Source organism: Blastomyces dermatitidis, assembly GCF_000003525.1.
Source record: "Blastomyces dermatitidis ER-3 genomic scaffold supercont1.1, whole genome shotgun sequence".
In the NCBI taxonomy this organism is placed as follows: domain Eukaryota; kingdom Fungi; phylum Ascomycota; class Eurotiomycetes; order Onygenales; family Ajellomycetaceae; genus Blastomyces; species Blastomyces dermatitidis.
The window spans coordinates 6068406-6095053 of NW_025544774.1; the positions used below are offsets into that span (position 1 = coordinate 6068406).

Here is a 26648-nt window from a genome sequence, read left to right on the forward strand (position 1 = left end):
GAATCAATCTATAAACTCTCTTATTATAAGACAGAGACCTTGCAGACCTATATGAAGAAGAATCTGAAGAATAGCTTTATCTAATCTTCACAGGTCTTCACAGAAGTCTCTGTGATATTTATAAAGAAGAAGAATGAAGATCTCAGATTATGTATAGACTATTATAATCTGAACTCTAAGATAATAAAGAGCTGTTACTCTCTGTCTCTGATTGAGAATGTGATCAACTGTCTCATAGAAGCTGTTATATTCACACAACTGAATATAATCAATGTATATACACAGCTGCAAATACAGTCTGAGAATGAATAAAAGACTGTCTTTAGAACTGCACTGAAATTATTTGAATATCTAGTGATGCCTTTTAATCTGACTAATACTCTCACAGCATTTCAGTCTTTTATTAATAAAACACTTCATACATATCTGAATGTCTTTGTGATAATATATCTGAATGATGTGATGATGTACTCTGTAAAGAAGAAAGAACACACTGAGTATGTATGAAGTATGTTGAAGATCTTAGATAAGACAGAACTATATATTAAGCTTATAAAGTACAACTTCAGTGTCTGCTGAATTAATTTTCTAGAATATGTAATCACTGCAGATGATATTCAGATGAAATCTTCACAGATTGAAACTATTCTATCATAATCAGAGCTAACTAGTATTTATGAGATTCAGATCTTTCTGAGCTTTATGAATTTCTATAGATGATTTATCTTTGCATTCATAAGAATCTTCTTAACTCTTACAGACATACTGAAGAATAAAAATAAGAAAAAGTCATTTCATGAACAGAGAATGAAAAGATTATTAAGAAGAAAGAACTGTAAGAACTTTCTTATTTCAGAAGCTCATAAGATCTTTGTAAGATTGAAACAGACATTCACAGACACAGTGATGCTATTTCACTTTGATTTGTTACTCTTAATCAGATTGAAGACAGATGTCTTCTTCTTTACAATTTCAGAAATAATCTTACAACTACAGTTAAATAAGAACTGAGTTTCAGTGATCTTTTTCTCACAGAAGATACAATCTGCAGAGATCAACTATGACATTTATAATTAGAAGCTTTTCATGATAGTGAAATTCTTTTATCACTGATATCACTACTTCAAGAGTCTTACAACAGTGATTACTATTAGAACTGATTATAATAGCTTACAACAGTTTACTTTAATCAAGAAACTCTCACAGCAGCAGATTCACTGAGCTCAGAGACTGAGTAAGTTCTAGTTCAAGATAGAACATATTAAGAGAACTAAGAACTCAGTGAATAGACTCTCTCACAGATTAGACTATGTTAAGAAGACCAGAATGACAGACACAGAGAGACTAGAGAAGACAGAAAAGCTTTACAGAATACTCAGACTGAGTATTATAAAGAGATTGACTGAAGAGTCTCTTAATCCCTTATAAGAGAAGAGAGAAAAAAGAGAGAAGAAGTCTGTATAACTACTCTCTACAACACTGAGAGTCAACACTCTGAGAATCTCTGTGAGAATTCTTGAAGAGAGTATCTATAATCTGAAGAGTTTGCAGGCTTTGAGAAGCACTGTGAAAGATCTGATATAAGAAAAAACAGAGTATAAGTCTTCATAAGATCTTCTATTCAGATTGTCTGAACTGTAACTGAAGAATGAATATACTCAGTATATTTAGAAACTGCTCACAGCAGAGATCAACTCTGCAGAAATAAAGAATTAAAGAGACTTAAATAATCTCTTGTAAAGAAAGGACTGAATTTATATACCTGTGAATAAGTTTCTATATATAAAACTTATTAAAAGGCATTATAACTCTTCTCTAGCAGGTCATTTTACAGACACTAGAACTTATAAGTTGCTTATAAGAAAATACTTCTGACTGAAGATGTGAGAACTTGTGAAGAAGATAGTGAATTCTTATACTATTTATCAGAGTTCACAGATAGTATAATTCAGACTATATGAAGAACTTACTTCTCTATTCATCTCACAGAAACCTTGAGAATAGCTAGAAATGAATACTCTTATAAGTCTCTCTGAAAGTAAGAACATATATAATACCTGCTTTGACAGTGTGCTGATGATAGTGAATTACTTCACTAAGATAACACACTTTATACTTACTTACAAGAACTTGAAGTCAAAGAATTTGACTTATATCTTCATCTGTGATGTGATTCAGTTGCATGAGTTGTCTACAAATATTATCTCAGACAGAGAATTAATCTTTACAGAAGAGTTCTGATCTGATCTGATAACTATATTAAAGATCTTACAAGATCTAAGCATGACTTTTCATTAATAGACAGATGATCAGACAGAATATCTGATGAGTATATTGAAACAGTATCTGCAGTACTTTATCAATTATAATTAGAATGACTGAGTGTATTAATTATCACTCACAGAGTTTATATACAACAACTCAAAGCATGTCAGCACAGATAAAACTCTCTTTGAGATACTCACTAAAACTCATTCACAGATAATCTTGATAAATCTGTGAGAGTACACTATAAAGTGTGATGATGCTTATAAACAGGCTGAGAGAATTCAGAATATTCAGAAGAAAGCCTGTGAATTCTTGAGAAAGACTCAAGAGTATCAGAAGAGATACTATAACTTCAAGCATATTATAAAGAGTTTTAAGAAAGATGATAGAGTCTGACTGAGTCTAGAAAACATTATTATATAGAGATCTAGTAAGAAGCTGAATCTCTTGCAGATAGAGCCTTGTAAGATTATGAAGAAAGTTAGCTTATAGTTCTACAGATTGAAACTGTTATCTGAGTTGCAGATATATAATGTTTTTTATATCTCTTTACTTCATAAATATAAGAAATTCTCAGAAGAGAATTCTGTGACTCATCACTCTGTTCACAAAGCACTAGAGAGTGAAAGAGAATATTAGATCAAAGAGATTATTAACTCAGAGAAGTGAGATTATAAGCTCTGATTCAAGGTTCAGTGACAAGAGTATTCTGATAAGATAAATAAGTTCACTTGAGAATCATTCAGACAGATAAGATATCTGCAGAAGCTGAGACATGATTTTTATACTGTAAATTCTGATAAGTCAGAATGATACAGTCTTCACTAAGAATCTGATTGTAATAAAGATATTAACACTGTTATTTATAAACTCTAGTCTATAAGATAATGAGTTTCTACTGAGATGAACAGTCTGCAGTATATGTAAGAAAAGAAGAAATCATATTCTCATTAAAGTTAAAAAACAAGAAAATAAACAGAGTTATAAACACAATTTGAAGATTAACAAAGAAAAAATAAAGAAAACTCAAACTCATATTCTTAATATCTGTGATACTCAATCTCTTTATAACTATTAATTTCTCTCTTCAAAGAAGCAGAGAGTATCATGCTCATAATACAGATAATTATTACATTTAATATGAAGATCATCAGAAATGCACAGACTTCAGAGAAGTTAGATATCAGAGTATACACAGTTACAGCAGAATCTTAAAGACTGATCATCTGCATGTGTAATCAGATACTTCTTATAAAGCTGTGTCTGCTCTCTCAGTTATACTGAAGTATTCAGTCTGAAAACAATTGAGATATAAAGAGAGAGTTCATCTGTTCAGATCAACTTCTGTCATGAATTCATGATATTCACATTGTCTTAATTACTCAGATTTTACAGGTATTCAGAGACTCATCTCTCATTGACAATGAGATTGCAGAAATGCACTGTAGTATGAGAATCATTGATAGAGAATCTAGACATATTTACATATGTCTGATCAGAGATTATATAAGTAGAAAAGAGATGATTATAGGCCTGCAGAGCTGCAGAAGACACTGACAATATCAAGAGCTTCATAAGAACTGTTAGCTAGAGTCTGTAAGAAATTACTTATAAGAAGACTTACAGTAAAGAGAGAGACTGCACTGCTTAAAGCCAGAAACTGATCTGAAAGAGATAGAGAGTTAATCACTGATCTGAAGATCAGATGCAGTAGCAGAGCTGAGAGAGATAAAGACACAGTTATAAACAGCAGTGTCCCTGCTTCATCAGTCAGTAAAAAGTGATCAGAGAAGTCACAGAGATATTTATAAGAAGCTTAGTAGTAATCAGATATTATTTATAAAGAGATTGAAATTGAAAAAATTTTTATTCTTGAAAAGTTCTTGAATTAATATACAGATATTATCAGAAACACTCTCTCTCTGTTATCTGAGTGAAAACACTTTACAGATGAATGAGAATACTCATAGTTTATAAGAATAAGAGCTGTTATAGAAAAAGAGAAAAGAAGATGAGATTTCACAGACAGATCTGAGATATTTATACTACTCTAGAGAGATTTATTTACACTGTGAGTGATTTCACAGAATAGTCAGATCACTCTAGTAAATAAGAGTGATTGTAAATCACAGATCTGAATCTTTCTATATGACTATAAAGAGTGATTACAGATCACAGATATCTTGATTCTACAATTCTACAGAGTTAATAAAAGAATGAAAAATTCCTCACAATTCTACAGTGTCAAAGAATAATAATTCATAAGAATGAGTGAAAGATAAACTTATAAATATTTCTCTTTAATAAGAGTGATCTCACAGAGAGTGATTCATCTATAAGATGAATCTGTGTGATAATTATACAAGAATCTTATGAAAATAATTGAGAGTTAACTGAAACTCTTCTATATGAAAGATGTAAGATGAATCTGCATGATAGTCAGAAAAGAATCTGTAAGTTATAAAGAATCTCACAGAATAAGAAACTGAGTAACAGACTCTTTTCTCTTCATGATAATAAGGGATTTTTCCTCACTGAGGTTTTTTATAGATATGAAGAGTTTTTAGTGAGTATCACTGCAGTGCTGAGCTGACTATGAAGTCACTCAGTGAAAGGCTTTGCAGACAAAGTCTTAGAGAGAAGAGAGTATATAAGAAATTCTACTTCTCACAGATTCTTTATCTCTATTTCTATCTCTCATATAATTAATAGAGCTAGTGACTCTTGACTACACACAACTATATAGACTGAAGTTCACAAATACTATTCACAACTCAGCTTGAATGCTATTATACATTTAATCTCTACATTTTATCTTTCTACTGTGAATACTTCTAGTAGTTAACAGTACATATCACGCCAAGCTGCAAACACTCAAATAATCGCCTGCGAGTACTTATTCTTACATTTCTATCATTATATGCTACTGAGTACAGCTTGCTGTTCTTACTCATCTGTAGAAAAGTATCTCTGATAGCTTATTCAGATGTGTCTGTCTTAATATAGAAAGGTTTATTATAATCTGATTGAATAAGCACTGAGAATGTTATTATCTGTTCTCTCAGTGTGAGAAAAGCCTCTTCACACATGACATTTCAGATGATTGAATGAAACTTCTTCTTTCACAGATTTGCATTCATTTCTCTTAAGAGATCTGAGAGTGATGCAGATATTCATGTGAAATTCTTGATAAATCTGTGATAGTATGAGATTAACTCAAGAAACTGTTGTATATGATATACATTTCTCAGCTGCAGTCAATTCACTATGACATTCAATTTCTTCAGAATGAGGTGTATACAGTCATCACTCACTACATGTTCTATGAACTTCAACTCTTTCATTTCAAACACACACTTGATTGATTTAATATAGAGCTTATACTCTGTCAGAGTTGTAAGCACTTCATCAAGATGCTTCAGATGTTTGTTGTATGAGTTTGAAAAGACTAGAATGTCATTGAGGTATACAAGACATGAGGTTTCATTCTGTTTATGAAGGATTGTATTCATCATTGTTTGAAAGGTGACAGGCGCATTTGTCAGACTGAATGACATTGCCAGGAATTCGAACTTCCCTCATTGCATATTAAACACGGTTCACGGGACTGACAGTTCACCTACACGGATCTGCCAGTATTCTGAGAGAAGATTGATCTTCGATAGATATCGGGCGTTTCCAACTGTATCCAACTGTTGTTGGATCTGTGGCAGTGGATATCCATTCTTGATCATAAGCTTGTTGAGTGCTCGGTAATCGATACACATCCGCCACTCCCCACCCGCCTTTTTCACGAATAGGACTGGAAAGCCCCACGCGCTTGATGAGGGTCGTATGAGACCACGTTCTAGAAGGTCGGTGATCTGACGCTTCTGTTCTTCGAGGTGCGTTTGTGACAGGGGAGGTATTCATTTCGGTGGTTGGTTTCTGGTTGATCGTATGATGTCTATCGTTATATGATTTCTGTTATCATCGTACGACTCCGGTGGTGGCCACCCCTCCTTTTATCCTTCTTTTGGGTAGGGAGCGGACTCCTTTGAATCTGGTTCACTGCTCTCATCCTCTTTCTCACACCTCATCCGTTCGCATACGTGGCATTCGCCTGGGCGTGGAGTTTTCCCTCAACAAGTGAAGCAGCATCAATCAGATGCTCTTCCACTCACCACTCTTCATATGCTATCTTTTGAGATGTTCTAGGACCACACTGGCATGATAACTATGAATTGCTTTGTAGGTGGAATTATCACGCCCTGGAGGAGCCTGCGCTCCTCACTGGTTTTTAGACATGCTACCAGATGTGATTCAAAGGTTGCTTAAGCCAGCGTACGATTACAGGCGTACGCCGGCTTCTTATATATTGAATCTCGTACGCTAAATTAATTAGTGGCCGCTAGGGCCCCCTTTACATTCGTACGCTAGTAGTTCGGAAGCGGCCGCGTTATTATCCGACGGTCGTACGTTCTTCCGAACCACAAACCTCTGCACTCAATCAGTGAAAATGCCTCACATTCAGTGAGGTATTCATAAGTGCATACTAAGAAATCTTATATGAACTTGGAATCACAGAGATCTCTGTGGTAGAGGGTCAAAATTTTAAGTTGTAAAGAATTATAGATATGAAAGTATTATTGATTATTATAATCACTGTCTCTAGAATATCTGCTCAGAACTTCTTAGAGAGATTATCTTTTAAAAGAGCAGCTCTAACTCATCTTATAATAGTATGAATCTCTCATTCAGAAACATCATTCTGATGTGATGAATATGATACTGTTGATTCTCATTTAATACTATATGAATTCATAACTGTGTGTATATATGTGAATCAGAAAACACTATCAATATCAGTCTGTAGAAAAGCAGAGACTGTATATCTGAGATTACTTATAAATCTGAGTTACAACTCAAAGTATTGAACAATCTCATTCTTGAACTTTAAAAAATATACTCAACAGTAGTGAGTTGTATCTAGACTGATCATGTGACCGTGTCTGAGACCAGAATCAGATTTTTTAATAGTCTCATTATCAATTCAACTGATCTCATTACATGGTTTTAACATTAAATAGTAGTCTCATACTGTCTCAGTGAGACTTACTGTCTACTCTTGTCACATTTTTCAAATGAGATCATGATTTTCACTTCTCAATTTAAATTATTTTTATTGCTTTAAATGACTTTAAATCTCATTTGAGTGTTATCAAAAAGCATTACTTTTTAAAAAATTAAAAATAGTCTAAAAAAAACCTTAAAATGTCTAAAAATAGTAACTTTATATCAAGAATGGAACTAAATGAGATCAAATGAAATCACTTTCTCATTTTTTTCAAGTCATGATTCCATTTTAAGATCTGATATATAGTCACTTTACATGTTTTTTTGATAGCCAGTCCCAGCGGGATTCACGCCAAGAAATGTATGAGATCAGACCAAATGAGATTAAATATGAAATTCATGATTTCAGTGACCAGTCTAGTTGCATCACAGGTGATAAGTATTCAGTATTTGATTCTCTGATAAGACTCTAAGAAGTGATCAGAGAGGTCTTTTAATATATATCTATCATCTACAAGATTAATATGAATCTTCTCAATGAGTCAGATAGATCTAGATATCAGTGTTTTTAAATAATCTCATATTATATCAGTCTTAACACATTTCTTACAAAAGAACTTAGTCTTAGAATCTTTGATTGTGACTTCAGTATGAGAATTCTTAACCATAGTAATTATAGCATCAGTATAAATGTGACTGAGATTATAATATCAATTTAAAAGAGTCTTTAATATCTTTGATATCTGTGTTTTCATATCTGTAGAATTGATATTATTAACAGTAATAACAGCAGTCACAGAAAGATTAACTTTTCAATTAAAATTGTACTTATAAGATATTATTATAATGTACTTAACTGCTCTGTTCAGATGATTGAGATTCTTATTAAACTCTTACTTATTAATCTTATATATGTTATTCTGAGCAGTCTGAACTGTATGAAAAATAATACTGTTCAGAGCTCTGCAAATGAAAAATGAGAGAATAGTGAAAGATAATATAAATCAGAATCTCTGATCTTCAAGCTTTATAAATGAGAGCAGATTGACTGTAATATTAGAAATATAGTGAATATTTTGTAAGTTAACATCTTCATTCTCAATTTTCAAAGTGATAGTCTTAATCTTCTTAACAAACTCAGTTCTCTCAGTTGCAGAATCAACAGAGATATTATTATTAAAAGATTTGATATTTGAAAAAGAATGAAGCTCACTTATCATATTCAGACTTGTACATGTATTCAAATATCAAGATCTAGAGAATGATTTTTCAGTGACTGTGAAAGAGAAATAGAACTCAATCTTTGTAATTACTATATTTACTGCTAATTAAGAACTTATTAAGTCATTCTTCTTCTCTTTCTTCTTGTCATTCTTCTTGTCATTCTTCTTTTTCTTTTTATCAGAGTGTAAGATGAAACATCTGTTAACAGTATATTCATATCTTCTACAGTGAATGCACTTTCATACAGATGTGCTTTTATTCTTATCTTTGTTTTTATCTTTATTCTTATTCTTTTTCACAGTTACAGAATCAGTTTGAGACTGCTTTTTTCACTCAGTGATAATCTTCTTAAATGTATAATTAATCAGTTACTTCATTAAATTATTAATATTAATGTTAATAATGAGTCTCTGATCAGTGAAGAAAAACTCATTCAAATGTATCTTAATAAACAGTCTTTAATAATCTTGTAAATTGTTGAGAAAAAGATTATAATATATATTCTCAGTGCTCTGACAGAGCTTCTTGTAATAGATAATAAAATAGTGAAAATATCTCTGAAAAGTAAAATAATCATTCTTCTTAACTTATAATTTTGTCAATTTCTTGAAGATATTAACTTATTCTTCTATCAGTGATATTGTATATTTCATATTAATCTTATCTCACAGAGCTGCAGTATTATCAGCTTTTAAGATTTCAATAGTAGTTCAAACATTTTCAACAAGACTCAATAGTATACATTTATATAGAGACTTAAAACAGATTCTTCACTTCTTAGAGTTAATATAATATGTAAAAGAGAATTCTCATTGAGTTCTTAATAAAATATTAGTTTTATTAATAACTTCTGCATTAGCTAATATATCAACATATTAGACTTCATAATTAAAGTTATCAAATATAATCACTGATTTAGTATCTAGTGTATATTTAACTTTCTTCTGATATTTTTACAACTCATCTCTCATAGTGTCTCTTTATACAGATATAGTGAGATGTTAAGTGATTTCAGCTGCAGTTATCTGATTCTGTAGTATTATCTGTATAAAATTCATAAGATTGTCTGCAGTGCAATAGATATTATTATTATTATTATTATTCTTTCATTATACTCATATGCAAGCGGAGCTTATAATGAGTCCTTGCGTGATGTTAAATACAGGTCAAGTGTTGATTATACAGGAGGAAATACAGGTGTTGAGACCACGCCAAGATAACAAGAACATAGAAAATACAAAGAAGTGACAATTAGATACATGCGATAATAACTTTCCAGCCCAGGAACATAGAGCGATTTATTGAAGTGATTTGTACACCTCTGTATTTATTAGAAACCTGAGGTGCTTGAGTTTCAGATTTAATGTATCCCCTGCGGGTTTCGAACCCACACGCCTTGGTTTCCCACGCCAAGGCGCTACCGGGTGGCCGTATTAACCATTCGGCCACCGGGGCAGTGTAATAGATAGATTGATTCAGATCATTATTAAAAGTCAGTATTTCAGAGATGAAAGATAGTGAAGAATTTAAAGAGTTAAAATGAACAGATTCTGTAGATAAATGTTAACTCTGCTTTTCTTTATTCTGAAGCTTCTCTATTATCTCATTATTAAATTTCATACTCTGATGAAAACTGATCTCAGTCTTATCTTATAAGTCAGAAGCTTTCTTATAATAAGTAATTATTCTATCAATGAGTTGTTTAGTGAAGTGTGTGATTCTAAGTCTTGAGCTAAACTCTGAAGTAATAGATATATTACTTATATTGAGATGACTCTACTTCTTTTAGATATGTAAAAAAAAAAGATAAAAAGATAAAAAGTAATATTCTTCACAATGAAGAATGTACTTTCTTAAAAATATAAAGTATATGAATCTGCTGACTGATAGATTCAGAGAAAATGAAATATCTTTAATAAAGAGTAAGAGTCTTTTTAAAAAAGATAAACTATCTGTGTTAAAAATATGTTGATATAATATTCTAAAAAGAAAAATGTATCATTCAGGCTATAACCTGTAGAATAGTTTAAGGTTGTATTGATAGATCTATCTACAGGAACATAATATAGTGGTGGGTCATGTGATCTAGTGGGATCGCTAACCGCAACGGCCGTAAGGGCCAACAGTTACAAGTTGGAACCTTGGAAGGTTAACTAACTAGTTACCTAATGTGATGGTAACTATAAATAGAAAAATAGCACTGGAGACAAGCCTAAGCGCCCGCCAAGATTAAACGCCCGCATCAACCAGCACAAGCGGGTACTTGAAACACAACTGCCGTTGTTTGAGAGACTTGACCAGCGCGTATAGGTGAGTAAATAAATAAATAATGATGCAGGGCATAGAGCTATTATTATTGATCTGCTTTGCATAAGGTTATTCTGCATGATTTTCCGGGAGCTAAGTGAAGAAAGGCTGCAAAATCTAAATATGTGACTGATGATCGAACCGATGGGCTAGACCCACGTTTCTTTTTATCCCAAGTTGGTCTGCTTTTGGCTTGATAGCTAGCTAGCTAGCTAGTTGCCTTCTTTTCCGCTTCTGGACTCTATGTGCAGATGTAGATGTATAGGAGTAATAAACAAATGTATTTTCTAGGAACAGGGCCTATGTATGTAATGTACAGTACAATACAATGGTCTAAAGTAATGGAAGAATATGCCAGAGAGATTAATGAAGAGATAATAAAACAGATGTTGAATGTTGAATAGAATGGTTCGGCCCCTTAACTACCAGTATAAAGCTGGTGGTTATTGAGCTCTTTTGCCCCAGTGTCCTTCAACAGAGAAGAAAATGTATAATAAAAGATGAAAATAAACATATATCACCCATCACTCAATTGATTGGTGGTTATGGTGGTGACAGACATCTAAGACGGACGAGAAGAAAACTATAAGAAATGAACCATGAGAAACGGGTAGTTTATAGAAGGAAAATAAAAGATAAAACAGAAGGCAAGAAGCGAAAAAATTGAAAGAACAGAAACATAAAAATAAACTAGGGAAATATATAAAACACATCAACACCAAACACCAAGAAGTGATCCTAAATATGTACATGTATAGAAAAGAAAGAAGAGAAAAAAAAGACCCCATTTCCCCCCAATTAAGTAAGTATCAAACAAACCGATCACAAATACCAAAAACCTAGTAAAAAATAAAATAAAAAGCAAAACGCCCCAATCATACATTACTTCATTACTCATCACACATGGAAACCACTATTTATGCCATTTCTTCCCCTTTCCCACCCCTCCCTTCACGCCACCATTCTGCTGATGGGCTTTCGCCCGACTCCCTACTACCCCACCTCCCTCCCGCCGATGCCACGGATCCTGCGGCCACACCCACCCGCGCACCCTCTTCGCATCGCGCTTCTCCCCGGTCTGTGGCTCTGGGATCCATTTGTCTTTCCCCTCTGGCAGGACGTGTTGGCGGGTGAGGGTGCCGTGGCCGCCGACGTTGAGGTAGCCGTGGGGTTGGGAGGGGAGGGCTTCGGCTTTGGAGAGGAGGACAAGATAGTAGAGAGCTAGGGTTGCGGTGAGAGGGGTTGAGGAGGACGAGGAAGCTGAGGAGAAGGACGAGAAGGAGGATGGTGGGGTGGGTGAGCGGGAGGGAGTTGGGGAGTAGTCAGATGATTGGGCGGAGGAGGAGCGATGGGAGTGGGAGCGAGTCATTGATGGTTGTTGTTGTTGGTGGGTGGGTGGGCAATAAGATTCCGATGAAAGGTTTGTCATTATTGGCGGGGCGACTTGCAGATAGCCGAAGTAGGGTATGTCGGTGGAATCGTCGCAACCTGCGCGGACGCAGACGAGCTCAATTTCAGTAATAATGAAGCCGTAGCGACAAGAGTGCTCGCGCATGCAGCGTTGGAGGTGTGCGAGGCCATTCAGGTACTCGACACGCTTGTGCGGTGGTTCCTGGCGCATCCCGCTGTTCCAGCAGTTGAAGCTCTTCACCAGGCCGACGAGGCGGCCGCGTTGGCTGCCAGAAGCTGTGCGTTGGATGTCTGTGGCATAGTTGGCGATAAAGTGGGGGCCGCTGTTGCTGCGGTTTCCTGTGAGGAAGGCTTCTGCTGTTGGTCTGAGGAACAGACCGTTGCCGATGGAGGTTTGAATGGCGGCGTTTACGCGTGGGGCGTAGATGTCGCGGATTAACTCGGACAGAGCCCCTTCAGAGCTGGGGGAGAGGCGCGATGGGGTGACAGTTGATAATGGATGGTGGTCTTGGGAGACTTGGGTGGTGAGGAGCGCGGTCAATTTTGGGATAGAGTGGATTGTAGATAGAGAGAAGCTGGACCAACTTCGCAGGTTTCGGATATCCCACCAGAAATGATGTTGCTGTCCACGGCCCACGGGCACTCTTACATGCTGCACTAGGTTGATGGCCTGCGTTGGTTCTGTTAGGTATTTAAGGAGTGTGGTGGAAAGCTCCAGGTCATCAGAGTCTGAGTAAGGGGGAGTAGTCACGGTGGCAGCAGGGATCGGTGGACCCAGGGTTGTAACTGGAGTTTCAGCATAGTAGGCAGGCTGGAGCAATGGGGATGGCTCTGGGTGAGTAACTGGTTCATTCAGCGGTAGATAAGATGAGAATAGAAAGGATGTTGCTGAAACTGGAGTTGTCGGGCTGCATTGGGTCACATATCTTGGGTACTGTCGGTAGGTTGGGTATCCATAGCGGGCCCAAGTTGCCTCATCAATGCTGCTAGTGGATGTTGAACGAGAATGTCCACCTGCAAGCCGTGTATGAGATGGGGTCAGAGTTACTGGTGAAGAGAGAGTTGTTGAAGGGGCCCGATGGCCCAGCATAGAAGAAGTCGAAATCGGCGAGATAAGGGAGCAGTCGATTGGCGAGGTCAAAGATCCACGCATCTGAGATCGACTAGCTGGGTAGGGTGAGTACGCGTTGGATTTGCGGACAGTGGACTGGCCCTTGCGGTGACGAATGGGTCCACTCGAGGATACCGGTTCAACCACAAGATCCTGAGGTCTGATCTTTGGGAGGAGAGCCGGTCCATGCTGGCGGATGACCGGTGACAAACTCGGAGTAGTGAGGTTGGTGCCAGCAGAATCCGGCGACGAGTTATTAGAGGAACTCGAGTCTGCACGGGCATGTGTATGATGATTACCAGCATATTGACTAGTGGTCATCATAGGGGGAGGCGTTGATGGCCTGAGGTAATATAGTTCCGACGACATTATTTCTGCGGCATTGCGTCAGGGGTAAAGGCCAGATCAATTTTTTTTTCTTTTTTTCTTTTTCTTCTTTTTTTTTTTTTTTTCTTTTTCTTTTTCTTTTTTTTCTTTCCGGATGGTGGGGGTTGGTAGCGGGGTTCAACATACTCTATGCGAAAAAAAAGGGGATCAAGTTGATACAACAAAACTTGCTTGCCCTGAGCGGAGTAAAACTGCAGGAGATGTTCCTCGCAAGCAAAGACGAAACAAGCAAGGAGCTCAAGTTTTAAATTGGTATATATTTAACTTGAGGAGCACATTGGGAACAGGATATAGTAGAGGTATAGAATGAGGAGAGGCTAAAGAAAGGAAAAGCCAATAAGCAGCAAGAACAAATGTCGAGCTCAAGATAGTCGAGACAATTAAAAGAAGGATTGATTGATCATTATTGAATGACTGATTGAATATTTCTTTAGAAGAGGTTGGAGAGAGGATTGGGTTGGGTATTAAATCCTCTCTCAAACAGACGTGTCGCGACAAGGGAGTAAACGCATCCATCATATCGCACAGAAGCAATCCAGATGAAGCAACATGAAACAAAGCTACATGGCGTCAAAAAATCCATAATAGGAAACATAGTTCTAAAAGAGGAAGATAAAAATAAAATAAAACGACAGGCATCGCATCGCGCCTAAGGGGTTTGTTTGGGAATGTCATATTTTCTTTTTCGGCCATTCCAGTGGGGAGAGCTCGCGCGGGTCCTGAGGAACAAGGACGCGCAGGGGGGAAGGTATTGGAGGGCGGGGCGGCAAGGGGGATGGGGATGGGGATGGCGTAACGCGAAGGGAGGGGCAAAAGGGAAGAAGCTTCGTGTATCAGGTTGATCGCGATAAGCTATTATGAGCTGCATAGTTACTGAATAATGAATTATTATTGAGGGAGCTGTTATATTTGGCAGCATATCGAAGCTATTTCCGGCAACACGGCGGTTGTTGAGACTGGAGCAATCTCCAAGCGCCAGAGCAGAGGTTGAGGTGGGGACGGACAAGCAAAACTTGGACAAGAAAGGGCAGAGAACAGACAGAATAGAAGCAGGCGAAAAGAGACCAGAAAGAGACCAGAGAAAGAGGGAGAGACGCGCCGCGATTGTTTCGCAGTGTTCTATTTCCAGTGCCCGGGGGGAGGGGGGGGGGGGGTGAGAAGGAAACTGGGAGAAAAGTTGGGACAAGGCGGCGGACTGCGATGCCCATTGGGTGGTGACAGTGGTGGGATGGGATGCCCAAGTTGTGTCCAAATACTGGGCAACAGAATGCAAAATGGGGGGTCCTTTTCTGCAGTTCCAGACTTCCAGTTGGCGCCCACGAAGGGGACTCTAATTATTCAGTTCCCGTTGTCCAGTTATGCCCCAGTGTTGGCCCGTTGCGGTCATGATTTGCCTGTGTTGCTGCAAGTGCCGGGCGACAAAGCCAGCGAGATCACAGCGGCAAGCACGCTGACTGGTTCCATCGACGTCTCACCAACTGTGCTCTGCCAGTTGGGACGGCGCTACCAGACCCTTAAAGCCTTGGAAGACGCCCATGACCCCCAAAGTGTCAAGAGACCAGCGCGTCTGCTGCAGAAGCCGGCGTTGAGGACAGTTGGTTGGTTGACCAGCGACGGGGAGCAAGACGTTAAAAACGCGTGATTCATCCCAGCCCTAGCCCTAACCTGCCTGATCGGGCGCTGTCAAGGGAACCTGGGGGTATGAATTCCTTGAAACTTGAAACGAAACAGAACTTCCCATGAAAACAACTTGAAACATCTGTTCACCTGGCTCGCGCGCGGCATGGGAACATCCTGACCGACTGACGCGACGTGAGAGCTTAGCTAGCTTCTGACATCCTCTTTTTGCTTGCTTTTCTCTCACCGTCTCCAGTCTGTTGCACGTCGAACGCTTTTCCAGCGCGTCAGCCAGTTCTATTGGTTAAGGTCGCTGTTTCGCTCCCTTGAGAAACATGTTTCATCTCTGTCGAAACTCCTGAATCGGCCATCAGCAGTGACTCATATCCTGTCCACCAGTGCAAGCAAAAAAGAAGAAGAGGCTTTTCAATTCTTTGGTGGTAATCTGTCTATCTGCTGTCAGCGTATCAGCATAGAGCATTCATTCAGCAGATGATCATGGAGTTCATCGCGTCCTCAACTTTTGGCTGCGCGCCCCCTCCCCGTCCTCTCACAGCGCATCCTGAGACGAGTTTCAGGATTTTGGCTGGGAGGGGATATCAAGTTTAGCGGCGTGGTAGGCTGCAGAGAGAGAAAAGATCCCAAGTGACATACGGACACCCAATGCACCCCCCCAAGAAGCGGTCAAGAAGGGATGTGTTTGTTTACTCTACGCCAAGCGATAGGAAGACGAGACACATCCGTGGACAACGACTTCTTCAGGAATATGTTGTAGTCAGAAACTGTTCCGCTCAGGACCAGGAAATGAAGGCACAGAATTCACGCGTCCATCACAGAATCTCGATGTCTATTATCTATCTATTCTACGTCTTCTGCTACAGTGGATAAAATTTAGCTGACATTATGTTCACAATGAGATTGCAACCGTACCATCCCATCCCCCTGGTATCTCCTCACTTCGTCCTTCGACATCATCCAATATCAACACCCCAGTTTTCGCTCATGCACGTCATGTTTTCTTCTTTTGTCATGGACTGGAAGAAGACGTAAAAGACAGAAGAAAGGCGTTCGAAGTTCAAAGAAGGAAAAAACCAAAATGAAGCAAGAAGAAAATAAGAGAGGATAGAAAGCAAGAGCATATGTGAAAATTTCCTAGTACTAACTAATTTTATTTCCTTTTCCGCGCCGCTCTATCGTGCTTCTGGTTGAAAAGAAACGTTTGGAAATATAGTTTGTTAGCTATTATTTTCTCCGCAAAGTTCTAATCAAGAAGCAAAAGGGGAAGACCTAAAGTAGGGATAACGATAACGAAAAGGGAACAACAAGGACGAAGTAGATAAAGCAGGAAAAAAAGAAGAAAAAAAATCTATCTCTGGGGAATTTTTTTTCTTTTCGTGCAAGATTATTATAAAAAGGGGAAACAGAAGAGGATCATGGATTCATGGATGGATTTGAGGGGAGAAAAAAAAGGCACAGAACAGATATAAAATGCGATTTCAATTCCCCCCTCCATTCATCCTCATCCTCATTATTCCTCGTCTTCAATCATCCGTCATTTCCATTCCCATATCCCTGCGTACTAGTTACCCCGTTCCTTTTCCCTTCCCGAGGTAAAATAATTATTATATATGAAAATGAAAGCAAAAGAAAAAAAAAAAAAAAAAATCAATTTAAAAAAAAAGGGAGGCAAAAAAAGGAGGCAAAAAGTAAGAAAAGAAAAAGAAAAAAGAGGAAAGCTATGTGATGATCCTCTTTTTATCAAACTCGAACCATTCTCCATCTTCGCTTCATGAAAAAAATGCATCACGCATGAGTAGGTAGGTATATAGGCATGCAAAGGGTATGTATATGTATGCTATTCTATGCCTTGATCTGGTACTCGCGTCGGAACATATCGTCCACTTTGGTCAGGTAGTAGGTTCCTGGCGCGATGGTGTCGACGCTTCCGGCGGGGACGAAATCTTTCTTCAGATGAGCATGTTCGCGGAGGAGACACATCTGTTCGTTTGTTAAAGTTGGTTAGCCTTCTTGTTATTTCAAAAGTTTTGCAGGTAGTTGTAAAAGACAAGAAGAATGGCATTTATCCCACTCACCTCATCATACACCTCCGGAGCAACAGTCCGCCTCGCCGCAAGCCTCTTTTTCAAATCAATCTTCTCCACAATCCCCGAAACATCGCCAACAACCTTCACGCTGAACATCGAACTCGCCAGCCCGCTGCCGTAGCTGAAAATCCCAATCCGCTTCTGCTGCTCCGCCGCGTTCTCGAACGAGGCGTTCGTCAACAAGCTAACTAGACCACCGTAGACGCTGGCACAGTACATGTTGCCGCACATGGTGGGTACCTCGATGGAGGGCTGCACGCGCTCATTGAAGCGCTTCTTGCTCAGCGCCATGAATGTCTTCTCGACGGTCCGGTCGCTGAGGGAGGCATCGTACTCCAGATCTCGAAGCTCGGCGGGGACTTCTGCGAAGGCGGGGTGGGCTGGGTCGGCGAGGTAGTCGTTGTACAGCATGCGGGCGTAGGACTTGGCGACGAGCTTGCAGGTTGGGGCGTGAAAGAGAACGTGGTCAAATCGGTCCAGGGGGGTCTTGGTGTCGTCTGTGGTTGCGGCGGGGGTGGATTCGCCGTTGCTGGCGATGGTGCCATTTACTATGCTGCCGTTTTGTTGTGCCTTAGCTTGCAAAAATTTTTCTTTGGCATTGTAGGCCTTGTAGCAGGCGTCGACAGCTTGTGTGTAGCATTTGATGGAGTAGTGGCCATCCACGTAAGGGTATTCGCTGGTCAGGTCTGGCTTGTAGAAATCGTATGCGTGGGTGATGTGGGAGCCGCGGAGACCTGGCTCGAAGACGATGGGCGCATCGGGCCCGATGAGCATGGCAATGCAGCCAGCGCCGCCGGTTGGGCGGGCAGCGCCCTTCTTATACAGCGCGATGTCGCCAGTAACCACAATGGCGTCTCTGCCGTCCCAAGCGGATGATTCCACCCAGTTTACCGAGTTGAATACCGCATTGGTACCCCCGTAGCATGCGTTTACGGTGTCAACGCCCTCGACGTTTGTGTTTCCCGATTCCGTGAATAGCTGCATCAATACGGATTTGACGGACTTGGATTTATCGAGGATAGTTTCTGTCCCGACCTCGAGTCTGCCGATATTCTTCGGGTCGATCGAATACTTGCGGAGGAGGGAGGAGAGAGTGGTAAGGGCCATGGAGTAGATATCTATTGTTCCACACACATATATTGTTCAGCAAAACGGACGGGTTCACATAGTGGTGTTCAGGACCAAAGGATGGGGCTTTCTTTTTCTCTTTTCTTCTTTTTTGCTCATACCTTCTCGATCATCGCAGAAGCTCATCTTCGTCTGGCCAAGGCCAATGGTGTATTTGCCCTGACTGACGCCATCGAACTTTTCGAGTTCGGCTTGATCGACGCACTGATATGATCACGCCGCGACGTGACCCCTATTAGCCACTATTCTTCGGGTTTTCAAGCTTGCTGGTTGGCAGATTTCGAGAATAGACTTACCTGAGATGGGAAATAAATCTCAATGGCCTTGATGCCGATATTCTGAGCGCGAGAAGACATGTTTACTTGCGAGGTATCGATTTAAAGGGGGGGGGAGCACAAAATGTAACAGTGAATTTTGGTATTATTTAGGATTGAAGATATCCAGAGGGAGGAGGTTGGGAGAGGTGGAAGCGGAGAATGCTGAGGGTAGTCAAAGACGGTTGTGCAAGCACTCGTAAACTAATCCGCTCTGGTATCTTTTGAGTTAGAGATTGCTTCGATAAATAACGGACAATAATAAGAAGCTCTGGTCTGGGAATCAGGGGTTGTGTTGGTGTGCGGGTGCTGAGCACTTGCGAGCTTGTTGACGTGCGCGAGGGATTTCGGTGGTGTCGCATTGGATCGCCAAGCGAAGATCAATTGTGCTGCTTGGCCTGAATAATAAGGGGCGAAAAAAGAGAGTTCCCAACACACACCTATTATTGTCTATCTATGGGGAAAACACCGCAGAACTCTATGTGTTTAGCTTTTCTGGACAAGACAATGCAACGCAAAAATATACGCTGTATATGGATAGTTATGGAGGAGTGTGTAACAGCGCAGAGAAAATGGGGGGACGGCGAGATATATAGTGGCTGCCAAGGGTGTCTGTCTGTCTGTCACTTTGCTGTCTCTGGGGCGGACCACGATAGGAGGGACGTACGGATTATGGATACTTCTGTACTGTAAAGTAATAATTGCAAATAATTGCTTCATTCGAACCCTCCTCCTGATCCATCCTGAGCGGTGGATATGGTTGCATGTCGGTTGGATGCTCAGGGCCAACAGCTGAGCTAGGACTAGGGCCGCGATGGTATAACAAGCCACACCACACCGCAACCACGACTTGCGCTCATGTACGTACACCGACAGCAGAACGACACTACTCTCACTCCCAGTCGACACTATGATTTATTATTATTACCAAGGCCCTGCTACATACAACAAACAGCTCAAGCATTGGAACTCCAGCAGTAATTTCTAGCCCACCATCACTCTCGTTTTGCAGTGCTGCGCAGTAACCGGCTTACAATACAATACGTCCTTATCAATCGAACGGTAATAGTCGTATCGTATCGTACCATCCATACCACTCCCGATAATTCCCCTCAACAGGCACAAATCCACCCGGAAATTGAATTTTTTGGTTCCATACTGCGGTCGCCTCTTCTTATCTGATCTTCCGACACCGGGTTCTATTGTTCCGCCCCCTTCCTACTTCCATTATTATTATTATTATTATTGAAGGTTCCACCTTCGCCGGCACCGATTTTGGGGACTTTGCGTACAGTCCCTAGATTGTTTGGTGGCGTGGGCGTGGTTTGTTCCTGGTATCAGGGCTGTACCGGTAACGATTAAATCTGACAGCCAAGACTTCTTTGCTTTTTTCACCCGGTTTCCCCCCCCCCCGCGCCAGAGCAGCTTCAATTAAGCAATTGATAGTGTGACGGTCAATAAATAAATAAGTGGGTTCCTTATTTTCGATTGCCCTCCCAGAAAGAAATCTTGTAGCCTAAACAGGCAACGACTTTTTCCCGTTTTCCCTTTTTCAAGGGTTTAGTTCTCTTGCCGGAGCGATTTACCACAACTACTCTGGCTGCTCCGACAGTAAATCCTCGGTTTCAGCTTGTTTCCATGCATCCTTCCTTGCACTTCCGCCGCAGAGCTTTTGTCAACCACTCCAGTTTCAGGTACCAAGCTCCACTTCGTCGGTATTTCTTGCATCCTGCCGCTGCAAGGGACCGGAGCTGCCCAACCTGCACTAATAGCTCGAGACCAAGGGCCGGGTAGGTTTATGCAGTTGCCTGGTTATTGTGATTATTATTTGCAGTGTGTTTGTGTTCAGTATTGGGCTTTTCTGAGGAGTCCTTCGGGGCCTTCAAACTAGTTGAGTTTCACTTTTGATGTTTATTTTGCTCCTGCCATATGACATGCGGGATTGGTGAGGAAGGCTTTGGAAGGCAAACCATGTGGATAACTAAACAGTAGATTTGAGCCAATAATGCATTGGCAAGGTGTTTATGGAATTGATTGACGTCTACCTCAGACATCATTAACCCTGGCCTCAGAAATGAACCCCAAGTCGCCCAAAATCATGGAGATTTGGAAGCACTCTGACAGAATTTCTTTTCCCTTGGGACTTCTTTCTGCTCCTGCCAAAACTGACTCGACAAAGCAATGCGCCCGAGCTGGGTTGGAACATAATTGTGACTCAGGAGATAGCCTTAGGCGAAGCAGAGCGCTGCATTTCTAGCATGTGTCCTCTCTGCGGTGTATATAGACCAGGCAGCAATAGTTAGTTCAACCTCAGATTTATCGAGTCTTCACAAAAGAAGGGTGTTTAAATGTCAGCAATCAGACACACCGGGAGGTTGTTCCGATGTTGAATCACCTGGAAACAGATGTCGTGGTGCTTCCTATGTGGTCTGCGCTTATTGCCTGGGATGCTGGTGCATCTGAAGAAATAATCAGCACACGCGTAGTAATAAGGAGTATGAACGTCGTCAGTTCCTCCCATGGATAGAAAAAAAAAACCTCTCAGAATGCGTCAAAGTGCCATACGAATCAGTCCATGTTAGTTTGTCCGTTGGGGAGCAGGGCCCGCACATTTAATAGAAGACACAGAACTATACAATACTGTCCGAAATCGGATAGAATCTAGAAAAATGGGAAAAGATAAAATGGATTAAGTGACGAATCTCATGAGTATATGAATATTCTCAGTGGCCTAGCTACAACAGGCTGCAGACATTGTGCCAAGGCTGCGCGATGAGAGTTAAATAACAAGCAAGATACAAAATCTACTTGTAAATAAACTCAGCATAACATTATACGTTAAGAAATCGCACATATCTCTATTGAACTCTCAGGATAAAAAATGATCTCCAGAAGAGTCGACTGTTGATGGTGAAAAGCGGGGTAGACGCCCTCAGCCGGTAGGAATGGCCTCTTGGAGGCTTGTCTTCTATGCACGAACCTTGACGAGGCGCAAAGTGTGTCCAGACATGAAGAAAGGAAAATCTCGAAATCTTGAGATAGAAAATTCCGGATATTGACCATACATGCCATCGCACGGAGTGTTGGTAGTAGGTATAGGATAAGTTGGAGGTTCTGCTGTTGATAGATTAATAATAACTTGTTCGATCCAGACGCCAAGCCCTTACGCCACGATTGCGGCTAGAATCGTCGGAGATTCTGAGGCTCCAGACTCCCGGACCATCAGCAAATCGCCTGCTTCCAACCTCCCAACGACACAACCAGGCCTTTGACGACAACAGGTGCTTGGACTTTGAGAGTTGATTTTACTCAGACGATGCCGGGCCTTGTTCTTTCGATGACAAAAAGCATATCATGATCCCGCATCCCTCTCGACCCCCTTATACCACTTCCAAGACAAGAAAGTTCCCCAGTCCCGCGATTTCTAAGGGAACTCAGGGGCCACCGTTTGGAGCTCCCGTTTCCACTGCTACTATTACAATACAGCAATGAGCGACGAGAAATCAAAATACGAATTCCTCCCCATCCCTACCTATGAAGAAGCCACTTCCTCCCGTCCGTCCTCCTCCCAATCTCGCCTCGGCCCAGAAGAAGTCAGTGACGATGCGGAAAGACAAGGCCTCCTCACCAGTGGCTCCGGCCAGCGTGAGGAAACCAGATACCCGGAGAACTATCAGCCTCCAACGGTAGAGTCGGAGCGGTCGAGTCTCGATTTCCTTCCCTCGTCCAATGGTAGTTCAGCGCGTGGTTCGACGGAAGAGTTGCGGCGGGAGTTGGAGCAGATGGATGTGGAAGAGCCCGATGGAAACTCCGGGTCATCGTCTTCATTATCACGTTCTTCGCTTTCAAAACGATTTACACATTTCAGAAGGACGCTATCGTCGATACAGTTACCGTTATGGAAATACGTGCCCAAGTTCAATTTCGCCAGACCGCAGTTTCTGAGGGATATTGTGTCGCGGGTGGAACATCAACATTGTATTATTATCCTGAGGATGGTTGGATTGTTTATTCTCGTTACGATTATATACTTTCTCGTGGTCTCAGATGTGGTCAGCTTTGCCCGCCCGATAAATATAGGACAGATGTACGATCCGGAATCCGTTCGTATATACGTCCAGAGCCATATCAACGAGACGCACATCGCGGAGAACCTCGAGATGATGACAAAATTCCCCCATGTTGCTGGCACAGAAGGGAATTATGTTTTGGCACAGTGGATTGAGGACAAATTCAAGTCTGCATATATGGATGATGTTACAATGGAACAATTCGATGTGTATCTTAATTATCCCAAGGAAAACGGAAGAAGGGTCGCCATTGTTGATCCACCGGAGCTCGCTTGGGAGGCCAAAATCGAAGAAGAACAATCCTACGGAGGCCCACCCAGAAAGCAATATCCGGTATTTCACGGGCATTCGAAGTCTGGAAACGTCACGGGCCCTCTAATATATGCGAATTATGGTTCGCGAGAAGACTTCAAGGCGTTAGGTGATATGGGTGTCAAACTGGAAGGCTCGATTGTTCTGGTTAGATACTATGGTACACAGGGCGACAGAGCGCTGAAGATAAAAGCAGCGGAACTGGCTGGAGCCGCTGGATGCATCATTTATTCTGACCCTGCCGATGATGGTTTCGTTCTAGGTCCGGAGTGGCCTAAAGGACGGTACATGCCTAGTGATGGGGTACAGCGAGGAGGGGTGAGTATGATGTCTTGGGTAGTTGGTGATGTATTAAGTCCGGGATTTGCGTCATTGCCTGGCGAAAAGAAGAGAATATCTCCAGAAGAGAGTACTGCGCTTCCTAAAATCCCTAGCATCCCCATTGCGTGGCGGGATGCCCAACCTCTCCTGAAAGCACTTCGAGGCCATGGGAAAAAAGTACCCAAGGAATGGGTGGGCGGAGTTCCGAAACTTGAGGAGTGGTGGTCAGGAGACCCATCGTCGCCGAAGGTTAACCTTGTCAACATCCAAGACGAATTGGAGCGCCAGCCGATATTCAATGTTATCGGCAGGATAACCGGAGTCGAACAAAGTGAAAAGAAGATCGTCGTCGGCAGCCATCGCGATGCATGGTGCTTTGGAGCCGCAGATCCAGGAAGCGGAACTGCAGTTCTCCTTGAGGTGGTTAGGGTGTTTGGATTATTACGTTCGCATGGCTGGCGACCTTTGCGAACTATTGAGTTCGCCAGTTGGGATGGGGAGGAGTATAACCTGATCGGGTCCACGGAACACGTGGAAAACGAGCTCGACGAACTCCGCCGCAACGGCTTTGCCTACCTAAATGTCGATGTTGCAGTATCAGGCAACAAATTCCGCGCCGCTGCTTCCCCTCTCTTGGAGCGGGTCCTACTTCGGATCCTCAAACGAACCTCAGACCCAGTTACACACCGAACTCTGCGGTCGCTGTGGGATGAACGGGATTCCAAACTCGAAGGTCTGGGTGCTGGGAGTGACTATGTTGCCTTCCAAGATATCGCAGGCATGTCGAGCATTGATTTCGGCTTCACTGGTGACCCCTATCCCTATCACAGCTGCTACGACAACTTTGATTGGATGACCAGGGTTGGCGACCCGGGTTTTAAATACCACAAGGTTCTTGGTCAGATCTGGGCTTTACTCCTTCTCGAGCTCGCTGATAACCCAATCCTCCCCTTCGACATACAAACCTACGCTGTTGCCGTTACGAGATATGTCTCTGATCTAGAAGAATATGCCAAATCCAAACATGTACCCTTGTTGGGAGCTCGAGAGGGCACCAGAACAACCAGTAACACCGATAATAAAGTCCCTAATTCCGATTCTAATGTGGTAAACATGCAGCCGCTGCATGATGCTGCAAAGGTCTTCCGTGAAAATGCTGTCAAATTCCACCGGTGGGGCCACAGCTGGAATGAAACGCTCTCGTCTTCGGGAGGTTATGAAAGCAACGTCATGGCCATTAAGCGGATGAGCCATAATAGCCACATGGCCTATTTCGAAACCAACCTTTTGGATTTGGAAGAGGATGGCGGAGTAAGTTTATAAACCCAGTTTTATGTAAAGATATCAAGAGGCTAACCATTTCTCTTTCCTCTCCACTCTCTAGATCCCCAACCGAACTCAATTTAAACACGTCATCTTCGGACCGCAGGCATGGTCAGGCTACGACGAAGCATTCTTCCCGGCAATCCGAGACGCGCTTGATTCCGGGAATTGGACCGAGTTGCAGAAGTGGATTGATAAAGTGTCCAAGATCATAACCGACGCCAGCATAGCGCTGAATAACTGATACTTGAACGCAAATGCTGTCCACTCAGAAAAAGAAGAAGAAAAAGCGAGAAGAGGGCTGGCTCTCCACCCACCCGGCTTGCGGCAAAGCAATCCTTCCTCTTCCTCCTCCTCCTCCTCCTCTCTCCACATATTGATAGATAGAATATCCCACCACTGGGAGCCAAGCCAGACTCATCCATGGTCATACGCACGTATATTTCCGTTCTCACCGTCCTCAACAAACGAATGGTAAGCTAGCCTCTCGGCCCAACTTAACAACTATCCAAGCATATACACATCCTACTTGTCAGGTACCAACATGCGCCCCTCTCGACTTAACCCCTAGCACATACCTACCTATCTACCTACGTACATACGCACATACACCCACCAAGGCCCTACATTATTCTTTCCTATGTACATGTACATACATGTATTACATATCTATACCTGCGCACATCAACCTGTTTCCTACCTATGCCTTTTTCAATTCTCAATACCTCTTTTTGCCTTTCTGCTTTTGCCTCTTTTCATTATCTGGCTGTTTTCAAGGGGCCGTTTTTTCTCTTCGCTGTTACCTCCATCATCCGTGGATTCCTCTTTTTTTATTTTTATTTTTTTTTATTTTTATTTTTATTTTTATTTTTATTTTTATTTTTTTTTTTTTTTGGCTGCTACCTCTTTCTAAAGATTTTGATATAATTCCATTTTTGTGTGAAATATATTATTCTTGCTCATCTAATTATTTATCACTACTTTGTTTCTCCACTTAAATTATAAGAGCTACCCCATTTCTTTCTTCCTTTAATTTTCTGTTCAAGATTCTGAATCTCAGCTTGGATGTGGCTGCTTTCATTTATAAAACACACACCTCATCAAGCCCGGCCCCCCCTTTTTGTTATATACATGTATATAGGATGCAGAGAGCAAGAAACCTTACAAACCCCTACTACCCACTGACTTTCAATGGATATATATCAAAGTTAATAAAAATCATGGATTTATTCTGTACGCTGTTCACATCTAGTTAACTAGTTATGTTGCCATTCTCAAAACATTCCAGAACATGCTTGGTAGAATTGAAGGAAAAGGGGTACAACGACAGGAGAAAAAAAAAATCCACCATCTGCGGAACCCAGAGGGCATCGTTTAAACTATTCACCACTTATTATTATTCTGATTTGCAACAGCTTGCAATAAAATGAACGAAAGGAAGAAAGATTCCCATCCATCGATTGAACTATTTATTATCTATAACTTTTTGTATGTAGCCAATTAATTCATGTGTCTATTATACAATTAAGTCCATCCGGCCAAGTGTTGGTATTATTATTCAACTCGAAAAAGTCCTATCCGTCCATCCGTCCACCCACCTTTCAACGGATAGTTGCATTTCATCCCCTCGAGTCCACAAGCACGTTCAGCAATCATCTTCATCTCCCGGTCCAAGTCCCGCATAAACAAGCATCCA

At 41.2% G+C, this 26648-nt stretch overlaps 4 protein-coding genes across 5 annotated transcripts; 2 read left to right on the top strand and 2 right to left on the bottom strand.

Moving 5' to 3' along the window:
- Positions 1-11114: 11114 nt before the first annotated feature.
- BDCG_00815 (uncharacterized protein) lies at positions 11115-15656 on the bottom strand. The gene is made up of 2 exons (XM_045416326.1): positions 13889-15656; positions 11115-13749 (listed from the first exon to the last, which is right to left on the bottom strand). Exon 2 carries the CDS (start codon positions 13742-13744, stop codon positions 11768-11770), a length of 1977 nt encoding a protein of 658 aa, XP_045272085.1. The 5' UTR covers positions 13745-13749; positions 13889-15656; the 3' UTR covers positions 11115-11767.
- On the top strand, positions 15030-17006 carry BDCG_00816 (uncharacterized protein; the record flags this gene model as incomplete). Its single annotated transcript, XM_045416327.1, has 1 exon — positions 15030-17006. The coding sequence occupies one exon, from the start codon at positions 15030-15032 to the stop codon at positions 15402-15404; it is 375 nt and encodes a 124-aa protein (XP_045272086.1). The 3' UTR covers positions 15405-17006.
- BDCG_00817 lies at positions 16129-22026 on the bottom strand. 2 transcript variants are annotated; one of them, XM_045416328.1, is made up of 6 exons: positions 19594-22026; positions 19367-19538; positions 18909-19140; positions 18714-18816; positions 17473-18602; positions 16129-17377 (listed from the first exon to the last, which is right to left on the bottom strand). In XM_045416328.1, exons 3-6 carry the CDS (start codon positions 18966-18968, stop codon positions 17240-17242), a joined length of 1431 nt encoding a protein of 476 aa, XP_045272087.1. In that variant the 5' UTR covers positions 18969-19140; positions 19367-19538; positions 19594-22026; the 3' UTR covers positions 16129-17239. The 2 variants fall into 2 exon arrangements, with proteins under 2 accessions (XP_045272087.1, XP_045279308.1); XM_045416329.1 differs by having other exon boundaries at positions 16548-17377; positions 19367-20810.
- Positions 20114-26479, top strand: BDCG_00818 (glutamate carboxypeptidase Tre2). The gene is made up of 2 exons (XM_045416330.1): positions 20114-24940; positions 25014-26479. Exons 1-2 carry the CDS (start codon positions 22415-22417, stop codon positions 25194-25196), a joined length of 2709 nt encoding a protein of 902 aa, XP_045272088.1. The 5' UTR covers positions 20114-22414; the 3' UTR covers positions 25197-26479.
- Positions 26480-26648: the final 169 nt, after the last annotated feature.

Bases quoted from the DNA above. Each gene is read 5' to 3' on its own strand.
- BDCG_00815 (XM_045416326.1), bottom strand. From the start codon at position 13,744: ATGTCGTCGGAACTATATTACCTCAGGCCATCAACGCCTCCCCCTATG.
- BDCG_00817 (XM_045416328.1), bottom strand. From the start codon at position 18,968: ATGTCTTCTCGCGCTCAGAATATCGGCATCAAGGCCATTGAGATTTAT. The intron at 18,817-18,908 runs GTAAGTCTATTC...TGATCATATCAG, and splicing joins AGATTTATTTCCCATCTCAG to TGCGTCGATCAAGCCGAACT. The intron at 18,603-18,713 runs GTATGAGCAAAA...GTGGAACAATAG, and splicing joins CTTCTGCGATGATCGAGAAG to ATATCTACTCCATGGCCCTT.
- BDCG_00818 (XM_045416330.1), top strand. From the start codon at position 22,415: ATGAGCGACGAGAAATCAAAATACGAATTCCTCCCCATCCCTACCTAT. The intron at 24,941-25,013 runs GTAAGTTTATAA...TCCACTCTCTAG, and splicing joins ATTTGGAAGAGGATGGCGGA to ATCCCCAACCGAACTCAATT.